This window comes from Geotrypetes seraphini, chromosome 2 (genome assembly GCF_902459505.1).
Source record: "Geotrypetes seraphini chromosome 2, aGeoSer1.1, whole genome shotgun sequence".
Classification (NCBI taxonomy): Eukaryota; Metazoa; Chordata; class Amphibia; order Gymnophiona; family Dermophiidae; genus Geotrypetes; species Geotrypetes seraphini.
In genome coordinates this window covers 484,801,384-484,822,302 of record NC_047085.1, presented here as the reverse complement: position 1 = coordinate 484,822,302, position 20,919 = coordinate 484,801,384, and the positions used below count along the sequence as shown (strand labels likewise).

General features: G+C 45.9%; 1 protein-coding gene and 1 long non-coding RNA gene across 4 annotated transcripts in view; one reads left to right on the top strand and one right to left on the bottom strand.

Annotated features, from left to right (window-relative positions):
- Window positions 1–9,766, bottom strand: part of LOC117354380 (meiosis-specific coiled-coil domain-containing protein MEIOC-like) — a 101,144-nt gene extending 91,378 nt beyond the window's left edge. Inside the window, exon 1 of the mRNA XM_033931798.1 lies at window positions 9,422–9,766. Within this exon, the coding sequence (XP_033787689.1) occupies window positions 9,422–9,490 (69 nt within the window). The 5' untranslated portion in view covers window positions 9,491–9,766. The remainder of the gene's footprint in view (window positions 1–9,421) is intronic.
- The window catches only part of LOC117354382, a 98,537-nt gene that overhangs the window by 22,723 nt on the left and 54,895 nt on the right, over window positions 1–20,919 (top strand). The gene's annotated exons all lie outside the window — the stretch shown is intronic.

Below are 20,919 nucleotides of genomic sequence, written 5' to 3'. Positions count from 1 at the left end.
CCTCCCTATGCTGAGGCTAAAAGTGGCACAGACCTCACAGCAAAAGTTTTACCACTTTTAATCTCAGCACAGGGAGGGAGAAGCATCAGGGTCCGTCAGAGCTAAAGTGTCATGCAGGTCGTCTGTCAGAGAGGCATAACCTATGATGAGAATAAAAGTGGCAAAACTTTACTATTTCACAAGCTAAAAAGCAAAGCCTAGAGCAGGGATGCCCAAAAGGTCGATCACGATCGACCAGTAAATCTCAAAGGCAATGCGAGTCGATCGCGGATAGACTCACGTTGCCTTTGCTTTCTCCCTGTTCCCTGATGCTGTAACAGGCCAGACTGCAGAAGTGCCAGGCACATCAGCCTTCCTCCCTTCCCCTGTCAATTCTGACATTGGAGAGGAAGTTCCGGGCCAGCCAACCGCTGTTTGGCTGGCCTGGAACTTCCTCTCTGACATCAGAATTGACGTCGGGAGGAAGGCTACTGGCCTGTTACAGCGTCGGGGAGCAGGGAGTGTCAGCGGTCATTTGGGGGCATGTTCCCAGATGAAGGCGGCAGTGGCGGCTAGGGGAGAAAGAAAGGAAAGACAGAAAGAAAGGCAGGGAGATAAAGACAGGGACAGAAAGACAGACAGGGAGACAGGAAGAAAGAAAGGGGGCAGAGAGAGAGAAAGAAAGAAAGAAAGAAAGGGGGCAGGGAGAGAGGAAGAAAAAATTTTGGGGAGGAAATGGAGTGTGGCAGGGGGCAGGCAGGGAGAGAGGAAGAAAAAGTTGGACAGTCAGAAGAAAGTGCAACCAGACTCACCAGACAACAAAGGTAGGAAAAATTATTTTATTTTCAATTTAGTGATCAAAATGTGTCTGTTTTGAGAATTTATATCTGCTGTCTATATTTTGCACTATGGTCCCCTTTTTACTAAACTGCAGTAGCGGATTTTAGCGCAGGGAGCCTATGAGCGTCGAGAGCAGCGCAGGGCATTCAGCGCAGCTCTCTGCGCTAAAAAACGCTATCACAATTTAGTAAAAAGGGAGGGAGTAAATTTGTCTATTTTTGTATAGTTACTGAGGTGATGTTGCATATTTTAAAGTCATCTGCCTTGATCTCTTTGAAAACCCCCGAATATAAATGATAATTAACATTTTCTCTGCATACAATGTGCTTTATAATTTTACTAGTATTTTAGCCCGTTACATTAACAGGTGCTAGAATAGATGTCTATTTTGGGGATTTTTTTTTTTCTTTGTCTCTTCTTGGATGCTGTCTGTCTGTTATTCTTTCTGTCTGTCTCTCCCTGGCCTCCTGTCTATCTTTCTTTCTGTCTCTGTTTCCCTGGCCCCCTGTATTTCTCTGTTGTGCCATGCCTGCCTGTCTCTCAGTGGCCCCCTTCCTATGTCCATACTGTCCCATCCTATGTCCTTAGTGCCCTCAGTGCCTCCTATGTCCTTAGTACCCCAGTTCTTCCTTCCCATGTCCTTAGTACCCCTTCCTACGTCCTTAGTGCCCCCAGTGACTCCGTCCTGTGTCCTTAGTGCCCCCAGTGCCTCCTTCCTGTGTCATTTGTGCCCCCAAGTGCCTCCTTCCTATGTCCCCCTCACTGCCTTCCAGACTTTGACCCAACCCCACCCCCACCCCCGAAGCCTGCCTGCCTCCCTCCCATCCCCCTGTGTAGTAGACCCAATGAGCAGCATCTTTAAATTTCTACCCCCCTTCCATTCCCCCTGTTCAGTAGCACCCGGCATTTTTATTTCCCTCCCTCCCATCCCCCCCTGTGCAGTAGAACCGGTGATCAGCCTGTTTCCATCTTACCCCCCCCCCCCCCCCGCGCAGCCAACCCTATTGATCTTCCCATCCCACAGCAATATGACCTCGGCGTTTTGTTTCCGGCTCCGGGTACGAATGTCGGCTGGGGGCGAGGGGGACCTGAGGATCGGTGCTGTCTCCAACCCGCTGCCGACAGCTGCCGCGGCCGACATCCGCCTCGGGGGATTCGCGCGCATGTGCACTCCTACCTGCGGTGCCCTACAGCGCACGGAAAACGGGAGCAAGCAGGTAGGAGTGCGCATGCGCGCGTAGGGCTTTATTATATTAAATTGTTGGTAGATCATTTTGACTTGGTCATTTTAAAAGTAGCTCGCAAGCCAAAAAAGTGTGGGCACCCCTGGCCTAGAGGTTAGGGCAGCTGTCTTGGGCTCTGCTGATCTGGGTTGAAGGTCGGGTTGAACCATGCAAAAAAAAATACATTTTCCTGCCACAGTTCTGAGGTAAAACACAGACCTCCCTTAGCTTAAGTGTTTCCTCAAATTTATTATTATTATTAAGACTGTCAGCAAAAATCTGTGGGGTCAGAAATGGCAGCAGTTACAGTGGTGGAATGAGGGGCTACAATGTGGACCTGTAGACATGAAATCTGAAACCTCAGCTGTCAATAAATGAAGATTTTTAAAGGACGAGCGATTGAGATTTGCGAGGTCCGTGTTTTATCCCTTCCCCAGGTTTTGTGACCTTGGGCAAGTCACTACACCCTTCATTGCTTCAAGCAAAACAGACTGTAAGCCCATTTGATTCAGATAAATAAGTCGGGTACCCGAATGTAATTTGCCTTGTGCTAGAGCTTAACTTTAACTAAAGTCTTTTGCAACTACAACAGTAGAACGGCAACAGGAATTAAAAGCTCTACTTTCTATTTCACTATTTCTTGCCTTATGTTAATATAACAAGATTTTTGTGGGGTTTTTTAAAGGATGAAAAACTTCCAAGAAACAAATACAACCGGGAAAACCTTAATTTTAGGCCTCAAGACCTCCAAAAGCACCAAATGAAACGAACTGATCCCAAAGCCTGAACCCCCAAACTACCTTTAGAAATAATAAAGAACAATACGATGAAATTTAAATTGTCCCTAAGTAACACCAGCCCTTGGGCGACTGTCTCTGAAGTGGGCGGACATGCAGGGTAGGGGTAAAACGCGGACCTGACGGACCTCGCGGATCTAAACCCGCACGGCCTTAAAAATCTGAGGTCCATTGTAGTTTTTGTCTCTTACATGACCTCGATGAGATTTTAGCACTGACGGCTCCGTCTCAGCATAGGGAGGGAAATGTACTAGGCTCCGTCAGCGCTAAAATCTCATCGAGGTCTGTCAGAGCCAGAGACTAGTGCTGGAGTTTGGAGACTTCTTTTCCATAACGCACGTCCGAAACCTATGTCCTCGCTTTCTTGGCTTCTGCTCTGCCGCTCCAGCACTAGTCTCTGGCTCTTACAGACCTCGATGAGATTTTAGCACTGACGGATCCGTCTCAGCATAGGGAGGGAAAAGTATTAGGATCCGTCAGTGCTAAAATCTCATCCAGAGACTAGTGCTGGAGCGGCAGAGCAGAAGCCAAGTGCGCGAGGACATAGGTTTCGGACGTGTGTTATGGAAAAGAAGTCTCCAAATTCCAGCACTAGTCTCTGGTTCTGACAGACCTCGATGAGATTTTAGCACTGACGGATCCGTCTCAGCATAGGGAGGGAAAAGTATTAGGATCCGTCAGTGCTAAAATCTCATCCAGAGACTAGTGCTGGAGCGGCAGAGCAGAAGCCAAGTGCGCGAGGACATAGGTTTCGGACGTGCGTTATGGAAAAGAAGTCTCCAAACTCCAGCACTAGTCTCTGGCTCTTACAGACCTCCATGAGATTTTAGCACTGACGGATCCGTCTCAGCATAGGGAGGGAAAAGTATTAGGATCCGTCAGTGCTAAAATCTCATCCAGAGACTAGTGCTGGAGCGGCAGAGCAGAAGCCAAGTGCGCGAGGACATAGGTTTCGGACGTGCGTTATGGAAAAGAAGTCTCCAAACTCCAGCACTAGTCTCGGTCTCTTACAGACCTCGATGAGATTTTAGCACTGACGGATCCGTCTCAGCATAGGGAGGGAAAAGTATTAGGATCCGCCAGCGCTAAAATCTCATCCAGAGACTAGTGCTGGAGCGGCAGAGCAGAAGCCAAGTGCGCGAGGACATAGGTTTCGGACGTGCGTTATGGAAAAGAAGTCTCCAAACTCCAGCACTAGTCTCTGGTTCTGACAGACCTCGATGAGATTTTAGCACTGACGGATCCGTCTCAGTATAGGGAGGGAAAAGTATTAGGATCCATCAGCGCTAAAATCTCATCCAGAGACTAGTGCTGGAGCGGCAGAGCAGAAGCCAAGTGCGCGAGGACATAGGTTTCGGACGTGCGTTATGGAAAAGAAGTCTCCAAACTCCAGCACTAGTCTCTGGCTCTTACAGACCTCCATGAGATTTTAGCACTGACGGATCCGTCTCAGCATAGGGAGGGAAAAGTATTAGGATCCGCCAGCGCTAAAATCTCATCCAGAGACTAGTGCTGGAGCGGCAGAGCAGAAGCCAAGTGCACAAGGACATAGGTTTCGGACGTGCGTTATGGAAAAGAAGTCTCCAAACTCCAGCACTAGTCTCTGGTTCTGACAGACCTCGATGAGATTTTAGCACTGACGGATCCGTCTCAGTATAGGGAGGGAAAAGTATTAGGATCCATCAGCGCTAAAATCTCATCCAGAGACTAGTGCTGGAGCGGCAGAGCAGAAGCCAAGTGCGCGAGGACATAGGTTTCGGACGTGCGTTATGGAAAAGAAGTCTCCAAACTCCAGCACTAGTCTCTGGTTCTGACAGACCTCGATGAGATTTTAGCACTGACGGATCCGTCTCAGCATAGGGAGGGAAAAATATTAGGATCCGTCAGTGCTAAAATCTCATCCAGAGACTAGTGCTGGAGCGGCAGAGCAGAAGCCAAGTGCGCGAGGACATAGGTTTCGGACGTGCGTTATGGAAAAGAAATCTCCAAACTCCAGCACTAGTCTCTGGCTCTTACAGACCTCCATGAGATTTTAGCACTGACGGATCCGTCTCAGCATAGGGAGGGAAAAGTATTAGGATCAGTCAGTGCTAAAATCTCATCCAGAGACTAGTGCTAGAGCGGCAGAGCAGAAGCCAAGTGCGCGAGGACATAGGTTTCGGACGTGCGTTATGGAAAAGAAGTCTCCAAACTCCAGCACTAGTCTCTGGCTCTTACAGACCTCCATGAGATTTTAGCACTGACGGATCCGTCTCAGCATAGGGAGGGAAAAGTATTAGGATCCGCCAGCGCTAAAATCTCATCCAGAGACTAGTGCTGGAGCGGCAGAGCAGAAGCCAAGTGCGCGAGGACATAGGTTTCGGACGTGCGTTATGGAAAAGAAGTCTCCAAACTCCAGCACTAGTCTCTGGCTCTTACAGACCTCCATGAGATTTTTAGCACTGACGGATCCTTCTCAGCATAGGGAGGCAGTGGCGTACCAAGGGGGGGGGTGGGGGGGCGGTGCGCCCTGGGTGCCAGCCCTAAGGGGGTGCTCCCGGCCTTGCCGTTCAGTCCCCCCCCCACCTCCGAAGGACCGCTCGCCCCACTGACCTTCCTGCACCACCTGTGAAGCAGCCCGCAGCAGGATCGCGAAGTCAGCATCAGCGATCCCTGCGCTGCTTAGGCGCTGCTTCCTGCGCCGCGATCCCGCCCCTCCTCTGACGTCAGAGGAGGGGCGGGACCGTGGCGCAGGAAGCAGCGCAGGGATCGCTGACGCTGACTTCGCGATCCTGCTGCGGCTGCTTCATAGGTGGTGCGGGGAGGCCAGGGGGGCGAGCGGTCCTTCGGGGTGGGTCGGGGCATCAGGCCTTCAGGGTGGGGCAGGCAGGCAGGCTTTCAAGGGGGAGGGGGTGACAGGCAGGCAGGCAGGCCTTCAAGGGGGACAGGCCTTCGGGGGGGGGGGTGCAGACCTTCAAGGGGTGCAGGCCTTCAAGGGGGGGCAGGCAGGCCTTCATGGGGGGTGCAGGCCATCGGGGGGGGGTGTAGGCCTTTGGGGGGAGCAGACCTTCAAGGGGGTGCAGGCCTTCAAGGGGGGGGACAGGCAGGCCTTAAAGGGGGGGACAGGCCTACAAGGGGGGGACAGGCCTACAAGGGGGTGGGACAGGCCTACAAGGGGGTGGGACAGGCCTTCGGGGGGGGGTGCAGACCTTCAAGGGGGTGCAGGCCTTCAAGGGGGGGTGCAGGCCTTCAAGGGGGGGTGCAGGCCTTCAAGGGGGGGAAAGGCAGGCAGGCAGGCCTTCAAGGGGGGACAGGCCTACAAGGGGGGGACAGGCTTTCAAGGGGGGGACAGGCCTTCGGAGGGGTGCAGACCTTCAAGGGAGTGCAGGCCTTCGGGGGGGGGGGGGTGCAGGCCTTCAAGGGGGGACAGGCCTTCAAGGGGGGGAAAGGCAGGCAGGCAGGCCTTCAAGGGGGGACAGGCCTACAAGGGGGGGGGGAGAAGCTACAAGGGGGTGGGACAGGCCTTCGGGGGGGTGCAGACCTTCAAGGGGGGGACAGGCAGGCAGGCCTTCAAGGGGGGGACAGGCCTACAAGGGGATGGGACAGGCCTTCAAGGGGGGACAGGCAGACCTTTAAGGGGGGACAGGCCTTTGGGGGGGACCATGATTTAGAAGTACACGGAGGGAAGGGGGTGTTCAAAGAGACGTGCATATGCCAAACTTTGGGGGGGGGGAAAATAATGGGTCTGAAAATAGAGGAGAGGGAGAGAGATGATGGACCATGGGATTTAGGGAAGGAAGGAACAGAAAGGGAGAGAAATTGGACACAAGGGATGGTGTGGAGGAGGGATAGAGATACTGGATAGGAGGGTAATTAGGAAAAGAAAGGGAGAGATGGTAGACTCTGGGGTGGTGGGGAAGGAGGGAGAGATGCCGGATGAAAGGGTATTTAAGAAAAGGTGGATCTGTGGAGGGAGATGAAAAAAAGGAAAGATACCAGACTTCCTGGGAAGGGAAGGGAAATGGAAAGGGAGGACAGAGTTGGCAGATGGATGGTTAGCATGCAGAAAGAAGGAGACCCTGGCAAGCAAGTTATCAGAAGAAAACCAGAGCCTTGGACCAACAAGATTTGAAATATAACCAGACAACAAAAGGTAGAAAAATTAATTTTATTTTCTGTTTTGTGATTATAATATGTCAGATTTGAAATGTGTATCCTGCCAGAGCTGGTGTTGGACTGCAAACGTGAGCTAGGATTTAACAGAGAGAGGAAAAGTCCTTTTTGTTTCTTTATTTTATTTACACCACAGCACCAGTGTGGTTAGGAGAAGCCAAAGGGGGTGAAAAAGCTATAAAACCCACCAGGAGTTTTGAAAAAAATCACCCAACTGGGCAGGAAAATCGAATTGAAAAACCAATTCAATAGGGCTGAATCGAATCAAAATTTTTTTTCTTGTATCTGGCAGCATTAGTTTGCGCTACTGTCTTAGACTTTAGGACCTGGGATTGGGGAGAGATGGCATCCTCAGTACTTTATAATGCAAGTGAAACGAGGATTTGGTCAGACTTTTGAAGGGTCTGCAGAAAAAAAATATTGTATAGGCCGGGGACATGAGACAGCAGGAAATGGGAACTTTTCTTCCTTCTATTTTTGTGAATGGAAAGGCTGAGGATGTCAGAGAGTTCAGTTAAAATATGTGCTTTATAAGAAAATATAATAATGTGTTTTATAAAGTTTATAGCATAGCTGGCCTACCCAGTGAGGTGTTCCTAGTGGTGATGGTGGCAGCGTGTCAATGTGTTGAGAGGAAGAGGTGGTCTGGGAAATTCTGCTGAGCAAACTCCGGGCCCATTTCCACCCCCCAGTTAGTCCACTCCACTCAACTGGTTCTCACACTGAGTGGGTCTTTGGGTGTTGTTTTGGGATCTCTTCCAGTGGTTTATCTCCTTCTGGTCCAAGGAAGGAAACTGTTATCCTTAGCATTGACCTACAGAATATGTTTGTAACAGCGCTGCTTGTGTGGCATTAGGCTATGTAGTGATCGAAAGAAAAAAACAGACCTTTGCACATTTTTGCACTATATGGTGGGTGTATGAGGAGATTCACATTTCCTGCACAGCTAAGTCCATGTGAAGTTACCTTGTGCTGTATTTGACATCTAGCAAGGTCTCTGAAAGGAAAGATCTAAACTTAAAAATGAAGTGGCCAGAAGTTATGGTAAAAGCAGATAGTGTAGCTGGTTTTAAGAAAGATTTGGACAAATTCCTGGAGGAAAAGTCCATAATCTGTTATTAAGACATGGGGGAAGTGTCTGCTTGCCCTGGATCGGTAGCATGGAATGTTGCTACTCTTTGGGTTTTAACCAGGTATTAGTGTCCTGGATTGGCTACCATGAGAATGGGCTTATGGGCATGATGGACCATTGGTTTGACCCAGTTAGGCTATTCTTATGTTATGTTCTCATCTGTAGGGGCCTTTGTTTTCACTTCTTATTTTAATGTATTTTTTTTTCTGGGAACTTATCAGTGTTTTTTATAATGGGAACAAAAATGGAAGAGAATTAATGTGTGTGGGATGAGGGGGTAACTAATTTCTTCAGCTAAATAATTCAATCCACTTCAAACAGACATAGGAGAACTCGCGCACCATTCACACACCCTCCAACCAAAAACGTCAAAAGAAAAAAACTGTTCGACAACCTCCTAGCCATTCGAGCTGCAACACTCGACCCCCAACTCTACAACCAATTGACATCGACCACAGACTGCAAAACCTTCAAAAAGAAATAAAAACCCTTCTATTCAAAAAACACATAACTGTCCCAAGCATCACCTGCAACTACTCCATATGTACTTCTGATGTCATGACAATTCAGACATAATTTATGTTATGTTATGTTTGGAATATAAGAAAATTTTCACTGCCTGTTTCTATTCTGACCATTTATTCTGTTTCATGGTCATTACAAAAAATATTTTTTTACATAGGGGGGGGGGGGGGTGTCAAAAAATGATGGGCCCCGGGTGCCACATACCCTAAGTATGCCACTGTAAGAACATAAGAAATGCCTCCGCTGGGTCAGACCTAAGGTCCATCGCGCCCAGCAGTCCGCTCACGCGGCGGCCCATCAGGTCCAGGACCTGTGCAGTAATCTTTTATCTATACCCCTCTATCCCCTTTTATAAGAACATAAGAAATGCCTCCGCTGGGTCAGACCTAAGGTCCATCGCGCCCAGCAGTCCGCTGTAGGGAGGGAAAAGTATTAGGATCCGTCAGTGCTAAAATCTCATCCAGAGACTAGTGCTGGAGCGGCAGAGCAGAAGCCAAGTGCGCGAGGACATAGGTTTCGGACGTGCGTTATGGAAAAGAAGTCTCCAAACTCCAGCACTAGTCTCTGGCTCTGACAGACCTCGATGAGATTTTAGCGCGATATCCGTCAGGTCCGCGTTTTACCCATTCCCGGACATGCAGAATAGGTTGGACTGCGCCAGGGACAGGTGAAGACCTAGGAGTTCACTTTTACCACTACCGGTACTAACACAAAGTGTGGGGGGGAGGGGTAGAAATAATAATAAAACAAATTAAAAGCTTGACGCCTCTCACCTCCTCAGGGTTGCAGGCAGGGGCGACGTCTGTACGCGGCGTCGCCAGAAGGGCTGCGGCCACTATCATCGCCTTACACCCGGGCTTCTGGCTCGCCACCGTGGCTGGACTTGAGAGCGACTGGTGGTTGCAAGGCCGAGAGCCGAAATAGCTTTTCCGCTGTCAACCCGCAGCGCGAAGAGCCCGCGCTAGCTTCCGGGTGGCTCGCGCTGCGCCTCTCCTTCCCAGCCAATCCCGGCTTGGCCCGTTTGCCTCTGCCGAGCCTCCGAAGCGGCGAGCGCGACGAGGAGGCGCGAACAGGTGGGCTCGCGCTCTTGTTCCTTGGGTTTGCCGCCCAGACAGAAGAAGCGCCTCGCCTTTCGCAGGCGCTCTTAAACCAGCACAAGCGCCGCTTTATTTGTATTGCCTTTCAAGTAGCCTCCCCCCCCCCCCCCCCCCCGATATAGGACTGCACTGATTCAAGAGATATATTAGGAACTCTTCATGTATTTATTCGCTTTTTATTTAAAAATGTGAATTCAACCATTTTTAAAGGCTGTTAATTGCGGAAAGTACACCAATATCTTGTAAGAAATCATTTCACAGTTTTCAAAACTATCATCCCTCATTTACCCACCTATACAAAGCTGCCCTAGAGGCTGCTGCGTGGCAAAAGCTTTGACGTCCATAGGATTTATCCCCCCTCTCCCATTTTTTTTTTTTTTTTTTTTTAAGTCAGCTAGTGCTGCCCGATTCAGGGGAAAAAATTTCGATTTGATTCAGCCTATTGAATCGATTTTCGATTCGATTTTCCTGCCCAAATGGGTGTGGATTTTTTTAAACATCCTGATGGGTTTATTTTATAACCTCTTCACCCCTTTTATAGCCTCTTCACCCCCTTTGCCTTCTCCTAACCACACTGGCACTGTGGTGTAAACAAACAAAAAAGACTTTTCCTCTCTGTTAAATCCTAGCTCACATTTGCGGTCTAACACCAGCTCTGGCAGGATACACGTTTCAAATCTGACATATTGTAATCACAAAACAGAAAATAAAATTAGTTTTTCTACCTTTTGTTGTCTGGTCATTATTCAAATCTTGTTGGTCCCAGGCTCTGGTTATCTTCTGATAACTTGCTTGCCAGGGTCTCCTTCTTTCTCCGTGCTAACCATCCATCTGCCATCTCTGTCCTCCCCTTCCGTTTCCCTTCCCTCCCCCGGAGGTCTGGCATCTTTCCTTTTTTTTCATTTCCATCCACAGATCCACCTTTTCTCAACTACCCTTTCATCCAGCATCTCTCCCTCCTTCCCCACCACCCCAGAGTCCACCATCTCTCCCTTTCTTTTCCCAACTACCCTCCTATCCAGTATCTCTATCCTCCCTCCACACCATCCCTTGTGTCCAACTTCTCTCCCTTTCTGTTCCTTGCCTCCCTAAATCTCATTGCCCGTCATCTCTCTCCCTCTATTTTTAGACCCATTATTTCTTCCCCACAAAATCCGGCATATGCACGTCTCTTTGAACCCCCCTTCCCTCCCTCCTTCCATGCACTTCTACACCAGGGCCCATTCCTCTGAAGGTTTGTCCCCCCCTGAAGGTCTGTCCCACCCCTGAAGGCCTACACCCCACCCCTGAAGACCTGCCTGTCCCCCCTTGAAGGCCTACACCCCACCCCTGAAGGCCTGCTGCCCCCTGAAGGCCTGCACCCAAGGCCTGCCTGTCCCCCCTGAAGGTCTGCACCCAAGGCCTGCCTATCTCCCCTTAAAGCCTGCACCCAAGGCCTGCCTGTCTCCCCTGAAGGCCTGCATCCAAGGCCTGCCTGTCCCCCCTGAAGGCCTGCACCCAAGGCTTGCCTGTCCCCCATGAAGGCCTGCCTGTCCCCACTGAAGGCCTGCACCCAAGGCCTGCCTCGATCTTATCCAGGCTGATGAAATTAGGTAAATTGATGCCAGGGGGGAAGCCGGACAGAAGCACTTCACGACTGACACTCCACACTCGCCCTCTAAAGCAGGAGCGGCAGTGGCCGGCCAGCAAGAGGCAGCGCTGCCGATCCTACTTTAGGGGGCGAGGGGAGAGGGTCAGTCGCCGAATCAGGAGGCCAATTTTTTTTGTTTGTGAATCGATTCAAACCGATTCACCCGAAATGAATTGGTGAATTGATTTGAATCATGAATCGGGTAGCACTACTAGACACTAGAGTTTTTTTTCTGCGAAGGCGTAGTAAATGCTCTGATGCTCATAACTTACAGGCTGTGGTAAAAACCTCTAGCACAGCTGATAAAAAGGATAGGGTTGGGGTAAATCCCTATGGATCTTGGAGTGATTACTGCAGCAGCTGCTACCAGGGCTTTGTAAAAGGAGCCCATACCTTCAAATCATATATAACTAGGATAGAGTTAGTTGGTGGGGGCAGACTTACAGATCTCAATATGGAAGAAAGATGCCCGAGGGGAGATACCGTAAAGACCATTTGAACTAAAAGGAAGGTTTGGAATGAGGGGGCATAGGCAGTGTTGCCAGATACTTAAAAAAAAAAAAATCCCCCCAATTATCTCGAAAAAGCAACCCCAAAACAGCCCAATGCATGAGGGAATGCTGAAAAGTTCTCAGCCCATCCAATGAAGTTGGGTCAGTCTCCATCAAGGGCTATACACTTAGTTCAGCAAGTTTCTACTTTTTTTGTTCAGTACTTTTCCAATGGAATGAAAAAAGTAAAAACTCCTGGACTAAGTGTATAGCCCTTGATAGAGGCTACCCCAACTTTGTGCAAAGGTCTGTTTTTTTCTTTCGATCACTACATAGCCTAATACAACACAAGCAGTGCTGTTACAAACATATTCTGAAGGTCAATGTTAAGGTTAACAAAGTTTCCTTCCTTGGACCACAAGGAGATATTGACAAACCACTGGAAGAGATCCCAAAACAACTACCCAAGCACAACACTCAAAGAAGCACTCAGTGTGTGAACCAGTTGAGTAGAGTAGACTAACTGGGGGGTGGAAATGGGCCCGGAGTTTGCTCAGCAGAATTTCCCAGATCACCTCTTCTTCTCAACACATTGACATGCTGCCACCACCACCACCACTAGGAACACCTCAACGGGTAGGCCAGCAATGCTTATAAACTTTATAAAACACATTATTATATTTTCTTATAAAGTACATATTTTACCAAACTCTGACATTCTCAGCCTTGCCATTCACAAAAATAGAAGGAAGAAAAGTTCCCATTTCCTGCTGTCTCATGTCCCCAGCCTATACAATATTTTTCTTCTGCAGACCCTTCAAAAGTCTGACCAAATCCTTGTTTCACTTGCATTATAAAGTACTGAGGATGCCATCTCTCCCCGTTCCCAGGTCCTAAAGTCTAAGACAGTAGCGCAAACTAGTGCTGCCCGATTCAGGAAAAAAAAATTTGATTCGATTCAGCCTATTGAATTGGTTTTTCGATTCGATTTTCCTGCCCAATTGGATGTTTTTTTCAAACATCCTGATGGGTTTATTTTATAGCCTCTTCACCCCCCCTTTGGCTTCTCCTAACCACACTGGCGCTGTGGTGTAAATAAAATAAAGAAACAAAACGGACTTTTCCTCTCTCTGTTAAATCCTAGCTCATGTTTGCGGTCTAACACCAGCTCTGGCAGGATACACATTTCAAATCTGACATATTGTAATCAAAAAACAGAAAATAAAATTAGTTTTTCTACCTTTTGTTGTCTGGTTATTTTTCAAATCTTGTTGGTCCAAGGCTCTAGTTGTCTTCTGATAACTTGCTTGTCAGGGTCTCCTTCTTTCTTCTTTCTGCATGCTAACCATCCATCTGCCATCTCTGTCCTCCCCTTCCGTTTCCCTTCCCTCCCCAGGAGGTCTGGCATCTTTCCTTTTTTTCATCTCCCTTCACAGATCCACCTTTTCTTAACTACCCTTTCATCCAGCATCTCTCCCTCCTTCCCCACCACCCGAGTCCACCATTTCTCCCTTTCTTTTCCCAACTACCCTCCTATCCAGTATCTCTATCCCCCCTCCACACCATCCCTTGTGTCCAACTTCTCTCCCTTTGTGTTCCTTCCCTCCCTAAATTCCATGGTCCATCATCTCTTTCCCTCTCCTCTATTTTCAGACCCATTATTTCTTCTCCCCCCCCCACAGTCCGGCATATGCACATCTCTTTGAACCCCCCTCCCTCCGTGTACTTCTACACCAGAGCCACCCTCCCCTGAAGGCTTTTCCTCCCCTTAAAGGTATGCATCCCACCCCTGAAGGCCTGTCCCCCCCCTTTGAAGGCCTGCATCCCCCTGAAGGCCTGCCTGCCTGTCCCCCTTAAAGGCCTGTCCCCCCCTTGAAGGCCTGCACTCCCCCGAAGGCCTGTCCCCCTTGAAGGCCTGTCCCCCCCTTGAAGGTCTGCACTCCCCCGAAGACCTGTTCCCCCCTTGTAGCCTGTCCCCCCCTTGAAGGCCTGCCTGCCTGTCCCCCCTTTAAGGCCTGCATCCCCACTGAAGGCCTATCTCCCCCCTGAAGGCCTGCCTGCCCGCCCCACCCTGAAGGCCTGCTTGCCCCACCCCCACCCCAAAGGACTGCTCACCCCTCTGGCCTCCCCGCACCATTTACTGTATAGAAGCAGCCTGCAGCAAGATCGCGATGCCAGCGATCTTTGCGCTACTTCGGTGCTGTTTCCTCCACCGTGGTCCCGCCCCTCCTCTGACATCTGATGTCAGAGGAGGGGCGGGACCACGGCGGAGGAAATAGCACCAAAGTAGCACAAAGATCACTGGCATCGCGATCTTGCTGCAGGCTGCTTCTATACAGTAAATGGTGCGGGAGGCCAGGGGGAAAGTGAGAGGCTGGGGGGGGGGGGGGGTGGAAGCCGGACACTTGATGCCAGGGGGGAGAACTGGACGCCGGGGGGTGGAACCGGACGCCAGGGGGGAAACCGGACGCCAATGACTCCAAGGCCGGGAGCACCCCCCTTGGTACGCCATTGATCAGATGTACCAGTTTATAGTTTAATAAGCATCCAAATAACTTAAAAACAATAATCATAAAAACAATCCACAAAGGGTGTATACAGTCACAAGTGACCTACAGGATAGAAACCAAATAATGTATACAGTAAAAATGATCTAACACAGATTGTGTTTCAACAAAATAAAAATGCCTTCCTCAGGGGTCTTATAGGGTCCTTGGCTGTCTTAAATATAAAAACATAAAAGTCACAAAAAATTCAAGTAGTTAAGAGGCTACAAACAATCAGCACAGCTCACAAGACTACAATGTAAGAATCAGTACTTACAGTATGCATAGTGCTCCTCCGGGCAGCAAATATATGTCACATAAAAGTAGGTGCTGATTTTTTCTATACTATGGGTCTCCAAAGTCCCTCGGCCGAATCCAGTCAGGTTTTCGGGATTTCCCCAATGAATATGCATTGAAAGCAGTACATGCACATAGATCTCATGCATATTCATTGGGGAAATCCCAAAAACCTGACTGGATTCGGCCCTCGAGAAGGGACTTTGGAGACCCCTGGTCTATACAATATTTTATATATATATATATATACACATTGGAGCAATTTTATAAGCTCTTGAGCTTATAAAATATTGTTTTATGTCTTGAAGTTGCTTACATTTCTGAAGTTATACACACATAAAAATATGTGCTGCTGATGCATGACATATACTTCTAAAAGGATTAAGGTTTATTCTCATCAAAGAAAAAATGATGTACAAAATATGCATATTAAAATAAATGTAGGTTTTTCTAGGAGGAGGGAGATTGGAAATAGCTGGTGTAATGAACATATAAAATATTTAGCACTTTGGGCCAAGGTAGAAACCTCTATCACAGCTTGAAAGAAGAAGTATGTCAGTTTTTAATAACTAAAAATCCAGACACAAAGTTGTTTTCTGATCCACTATGGTCACAAGATTTATCCTTCATGGTTGATATAACAAAATATTTTAACAATTTAAATTTAAAACTGCAAGGAAAAGATCAGATCATTACGAACATGTGTGATCAAGTTAAAGCATTTCAATGTAAGCTAGGCCTTTGGGGAAAGCAGTTGAAAAATGAAGATTTTAACGTACTTTCCAACATGCAACATAAACATATCAAGTTTTGGTGAAATTGCATCATATCAAAAATATGCAGAAAAAATTTTAAGCCTTAGAACTGAGTTTGAAACATGATTTACAGATTTTAAATCTCAGACAAGTTTTCTTTGTTTTCTTCGATTTTTTCAATAAATATAGAATCAGTACCTAATCACATGCAAATGGAAGTAATTGAGATCCAGTGCAATTCAGATTTGAAGACAAAAACAGTGAAGTTGGCTTTCTTGGATTTTACAAATATTTGCCAGCCAGGTTTGAAAATACTCAAAAATTTGCATAAGAAATTATTTCCATGTTTGGAAGTACTTACCGGTGCAATCAGTTATTTACACTTATGAAAGGAAATAAGTCTCCTAGTAGATACAGAATTACCGACATTCACCTTGGGTCAGTTTTAAAAAGTAATCACTGCGGACAAGATTTTCCCCGAAATAAGAAAAATAGTATCAGGAAAGAGATGCCAAGTGTCAGGAAGAAAACATTAATTTTATCATTGCTCTTGTTCTTTTTTTTTTTTTTATACTGTACTTTTTGAAATAAACCTAAGTTTCTATGAAAAATTACATTTTTGCTTTTTTGCAGCTCACATAAACTTAAACCTTGTTTATTTGGCCTATGCCAGCCTTTCAGTTTGATGTGCTTGATGTACGGAATACAAACATGCCCAGGATTTGACAGAATTCAACTACAATACCACTCACTAGTTATGGAGTCTGCCCTCAAGTGTTCTTGCAATTTACAATCTTATTCTTCTATGCCTCCAGGAAGAGAGACCAGAACACTGGACTCTTTTGGCAAGTGCATATTTCAATCTAGTATGCTTCTTAACAGAATCATGGACTCTCAATTTTACATGTCCATTTATTTCAAATCTTTACTAAACAATATTCAGATTTTGAGCAATATCTTCCTCCAGAACAATTGAAGCAGTTTCAATAGATCACAAGTGAAAAGGTATGGTGGCCATATTAGTACACTCTTCAAAGTAATTTGTCGAAATAAAACAAAACATAAAGGAAACAAATATATAATACCTTTTTATTGGACTAACTTAATGTAGTTTATGATTAGCTTCTGAAGGTAACCCCTTCTTCCTCAGATCAGAAATCTGTACTCATTGAATGTTCACAAAATGCCTTGTGGTAATGGTGGCAGCCCTTCAGTCATGGGGATTTCAACATCTTTCCCTATTTGAACGATTGGTTGATCAAGGCCTCTTCATCGCTACTAGCTCAGCATGCCATCAACTCCACAGTTCGTCTCCTAGAGCTGCTAGGATTTGCTGTGAACTACCAAAAATCACATCTCCATTGTCTCAGATGTTGGAATTCATCAGATCTCTTTTGAAAATGACCCACATGGTAGTGTCCATACTGGGTTACATGGATAATATCACCCACATGTACAATATGAGAATATATACCTGCTGTCCTTGGAGAACACCTGCTACAGGTAAGTAACTTTGCTCTATCTTTAGTCTATTAAAAAAGTGCAATCTTATTTTCCTTTTTTTAAAATTATTTTTATTTATTATATTCTATGAAGGCACCCAGCGCCAAATTCTATAAATGGCGTCCTTATTGTAGGCAGCCAACTGCTGTCTAACCAGCCAATTGGGATGCACATTTAAAAAAAAAAAAAAAATAACCTCTCGAGGCAGACTGCCTACATTTTAGGCGCCTCCGGGAGCCTAGGGAGATGCGTAAGCCTACCTAAGCTCGTCTAAGGCTAGGCATGGGCATGCCTTGGCCCAGAAGTAGCCTTAGGTGGGCCTAGGCAGCTGTACGTGCCTCCCAAGGCTCAAGGTAGACAAGCACAATGTAGGTCAACAAAATGCTGGCCTACATTGTAAGCAGAAATGGCCACTGAGCTTATCGCAGCAAGGAATCTCCCTGCTGTGAGAAGTTTAGTGGTCGTGTCCACCCATCCACCCCATACATCACCCTCCTGCCGAACCCCTCCCCCCGTACAAGAAAAATATTGGAAAATGTATTCACTTCTACACAGTACAAGTTTGTATTTGCAGTAGTTTCAAATTTTTTTAGCAGAGTAGTTCATGACTGCTATGCCAATCAAGATCAATAAAAATTTATATCATAGAATACAAAAAAATCTGATATTTTTAATCTAACCCTTTTATCTTTTCTTTTACTAATATAGGGGTCCTTTTACTAAGGCGCATTAGCCGTTTTAGCGCGCGCTAAATGCTAATGCGTCCATAGACTATATGGTCGCGTTAGCGTTTAGCGTGCACTAATATTTTGCGTGCGCTAAAACAGCGCGCCTTGGTAAAAGGACCCCATAGTTTGAAAATAAAAAAGCAACCCTTCCAATTTCTGACTGCATGTCCACAAAGTGGCAGTGTTGCCCCACAGAAGGAATTGCTGACCGTTGCCAAACTCAGAACCAGCTGAATATTTAGGTTCAGAGACAGAATGGCAAACATTTTAAGAATATGACTGCAAACGAACACTGGAATTTCTTACCTTAAAGAGGCTGTGGTTTTAGAAACGGCATCTGCTTTCTTAAAACACCTGACCTCCTTTTTTTAAACGTTTTATTTTGGCACTTGCTGCATAAACAGAAAATGATAGCAAGTAAGCGCCATGCAGCATCAAGTCTACTCATGGGTGTTACTCTCATATTCATTCTACTTTTGTGAGTTTTCTTACCGTTTTCATTTCCACTGGAAGGATGTTCCATGTACCCTTCATCCTTTTCATGAAGACCTACTTATATTGTTGATATCGCTGCCAGCCTTTTTCAGACCTCTGCTCCCTCTTCTCTTCTAGAGCAGATGTAGGCAATTCCCATAGATGCCAAGTTACCCAGTTCCAGCCGGAAAGCTTTATGGCCAGTTCTAATTTTGAACTTACATCCCAATGCATTGTGGGACTTGGAATCCCACATTGTAATCCTGCTCATTGCAATCAGTGTTGCAAGTCCCTTAATACAGTGTTTCTCAACTCAGTCCTGGAGTACCCCCTTGCCAATCAGGTTTTAAGGATATCCACAATGAATATGTATGAAAGAAATTTGCATATAATGGAGGCAGTATATTCAAATCAATTTTATTCATTGTGAATATCCTGAAAACCTGACTGGCAAGGCAGCAATCCAGCACCAAGTTGAGAAACACTGCCATAATGCACCAGGATGAGGGTGGATGCAAACCTAGGATTAGGTCTTGAAATCTCCAGGCTGGAATAGAGTAATCTGGCTTCTCTGAACTCTGGTTCTCAAGAGCCTCAGGGAGGTCAGATTTTCAGGATATTCACAATGAAACTGGAGGAGATAGCAAATATGATAGTCTCTCCTCACTTTTTACAATACCATTGGTTACCAGTTGAGTATAGAATTAAGTTCAAGGTATTGCTCTTAACACATAAGGCATTACATACTTGTGAACCCTGTTACATACAATCATTGACTATTCCTTATACACCATGTCGGACATCAAGATCTTTACAAGACAATAGATTAGTCATTCCATCAGTATATAGAATAAAGTGGGAATTGACACACAATAAAGCATTTTTCTATCTAGCTCCTAGTCAGTGAAATCTACTTCCACAAGATATTCAAACTGGAATGAATCATGTTTAAAAAAATTACTGAAAACGTATTTTTTTTCAAGATGCATTTGGTGTCGATGCTACTCCAAATGAACATATCCATTAATTTGAAGGATGAATAGGCAATTGGCCCATTTTGGTTTTGTGAGATTGGATATGAGTATTAGAGAATGATACGGGGACAAATTTTTCCCCGTCCCTGCAGAAATTCATTTTTCTGTTCCGTTCCCATGAGTTCTTTTCCTGTCCCTGCCATTCAATTCCTGCAAGCTCCATCCTCATCTGCACAAGCCTCAAACATTTTAGCATCATAAGTATTCGAGGCTTGTGCAGTTAAGGCAGAACTTACAGGAATGGGACAGGGACAGCAATAAAACAAACAAAATTCAAAATTCTTCCTCCTCGAAAATAACAAAGTCCCAACCATAACCAATATAGAAATTAACTCAATCAATCACCCCATTCAATCCACCCTAAAACTACTAGGAATGACGATAGATAGATGCTGCACCATGCAACCACAAATCAATAAAACAATACAGAAATCATTCGAAGTTATGAGAAACTTAAGACAAATTTGAAAATTCTTCGATAGAACACAATTCCGGCTCTTAGTACAATCCCTAGTCCTAGATCTTTTAGACTATTGCAACATTCTCTACCTCCCCTGCCCAGCAACAATGATAAAGCAACTACAAACAATCCAAAACACAGCACTGAGATTTATCTTTTCATTGAGGAAACACGACCACATCACAGAGGCATACCTCAACTCACACTGGCTTCCATTTCTGGCAAGAATACTATTCAAATTCTACTGCCTACTATTTAAAAGACGACAGCCCAACCTACCTGAACAACCGCCTCATCCAAACTACATCAACTAGATATAGGAAAACCCACACTCCATTCACGCACCCTCCTAATCAAAGAAGTCAAACGGAAAAAACCATATGATGGCCTCCTAGCCACACAAGCAGCAAAACTCAACAACCAAATCTCCAATCTACTGATTATGACCCCAGACTACAAAATATTCAGAAAAGAAATAAAGACCCTACTTTTCAAGAAATTCCTGCAAACGACTTAATACCGCTAGCTCCTTCCCACTCCCAATACCACTTCCTAATATCTTCCCAATTCCCCAAAGCAACCTCATCCACTCTATCTCCTCTAGAAATTACCAGATATCTTCTTCTTGTAATATGTTTTTTGTAATTCTTTTGTAATCCGCCTTGAACCGCAAGGCAATGGCAGAATAGAAATCTCTAATGTAATGAGATGATAAGCAGCTAGCTGGTTATGATGAGAGATTATGAATAATGAGGCATCTGGAATGTACAAGAATTCCAGGGAATAGAGGAAAAACTATCCAGAGGGGACCACATTTTTATAGATTTATAACCTTTACTCATAAGAGAATTAGCTTTACATTCAAGATTATGAGTCATCATTATTGTGGCCCACCAAAAAGTAGTATTTAATAGATGAGCGTATTTCCAATGAGACAAAATCATCTGTAATGATATAGTTATAAGGGCATCTAGTAATTTGGATCGCCAGACATAGAGAGCACCAGGTAGAGCAAGGGATCTAAAAAGGATTATTTCAAAGCATAGTGGAGACGAGATGGGTAAAATTTTGCAGATGATTCTCCAAATAGAAGTCCAAAATATTTGAATTAATGGAAAATCATATATCATATGTTTAAGATCGCCAAGTTGACTATTGCGGTGCCAACACTTATTAGAATCAGTTAAATGGGCTCTATGCAATTTACTAGGGGTCCAATATGCTTTGTTAAAAAGAAAATATAAGGATTGCATAAG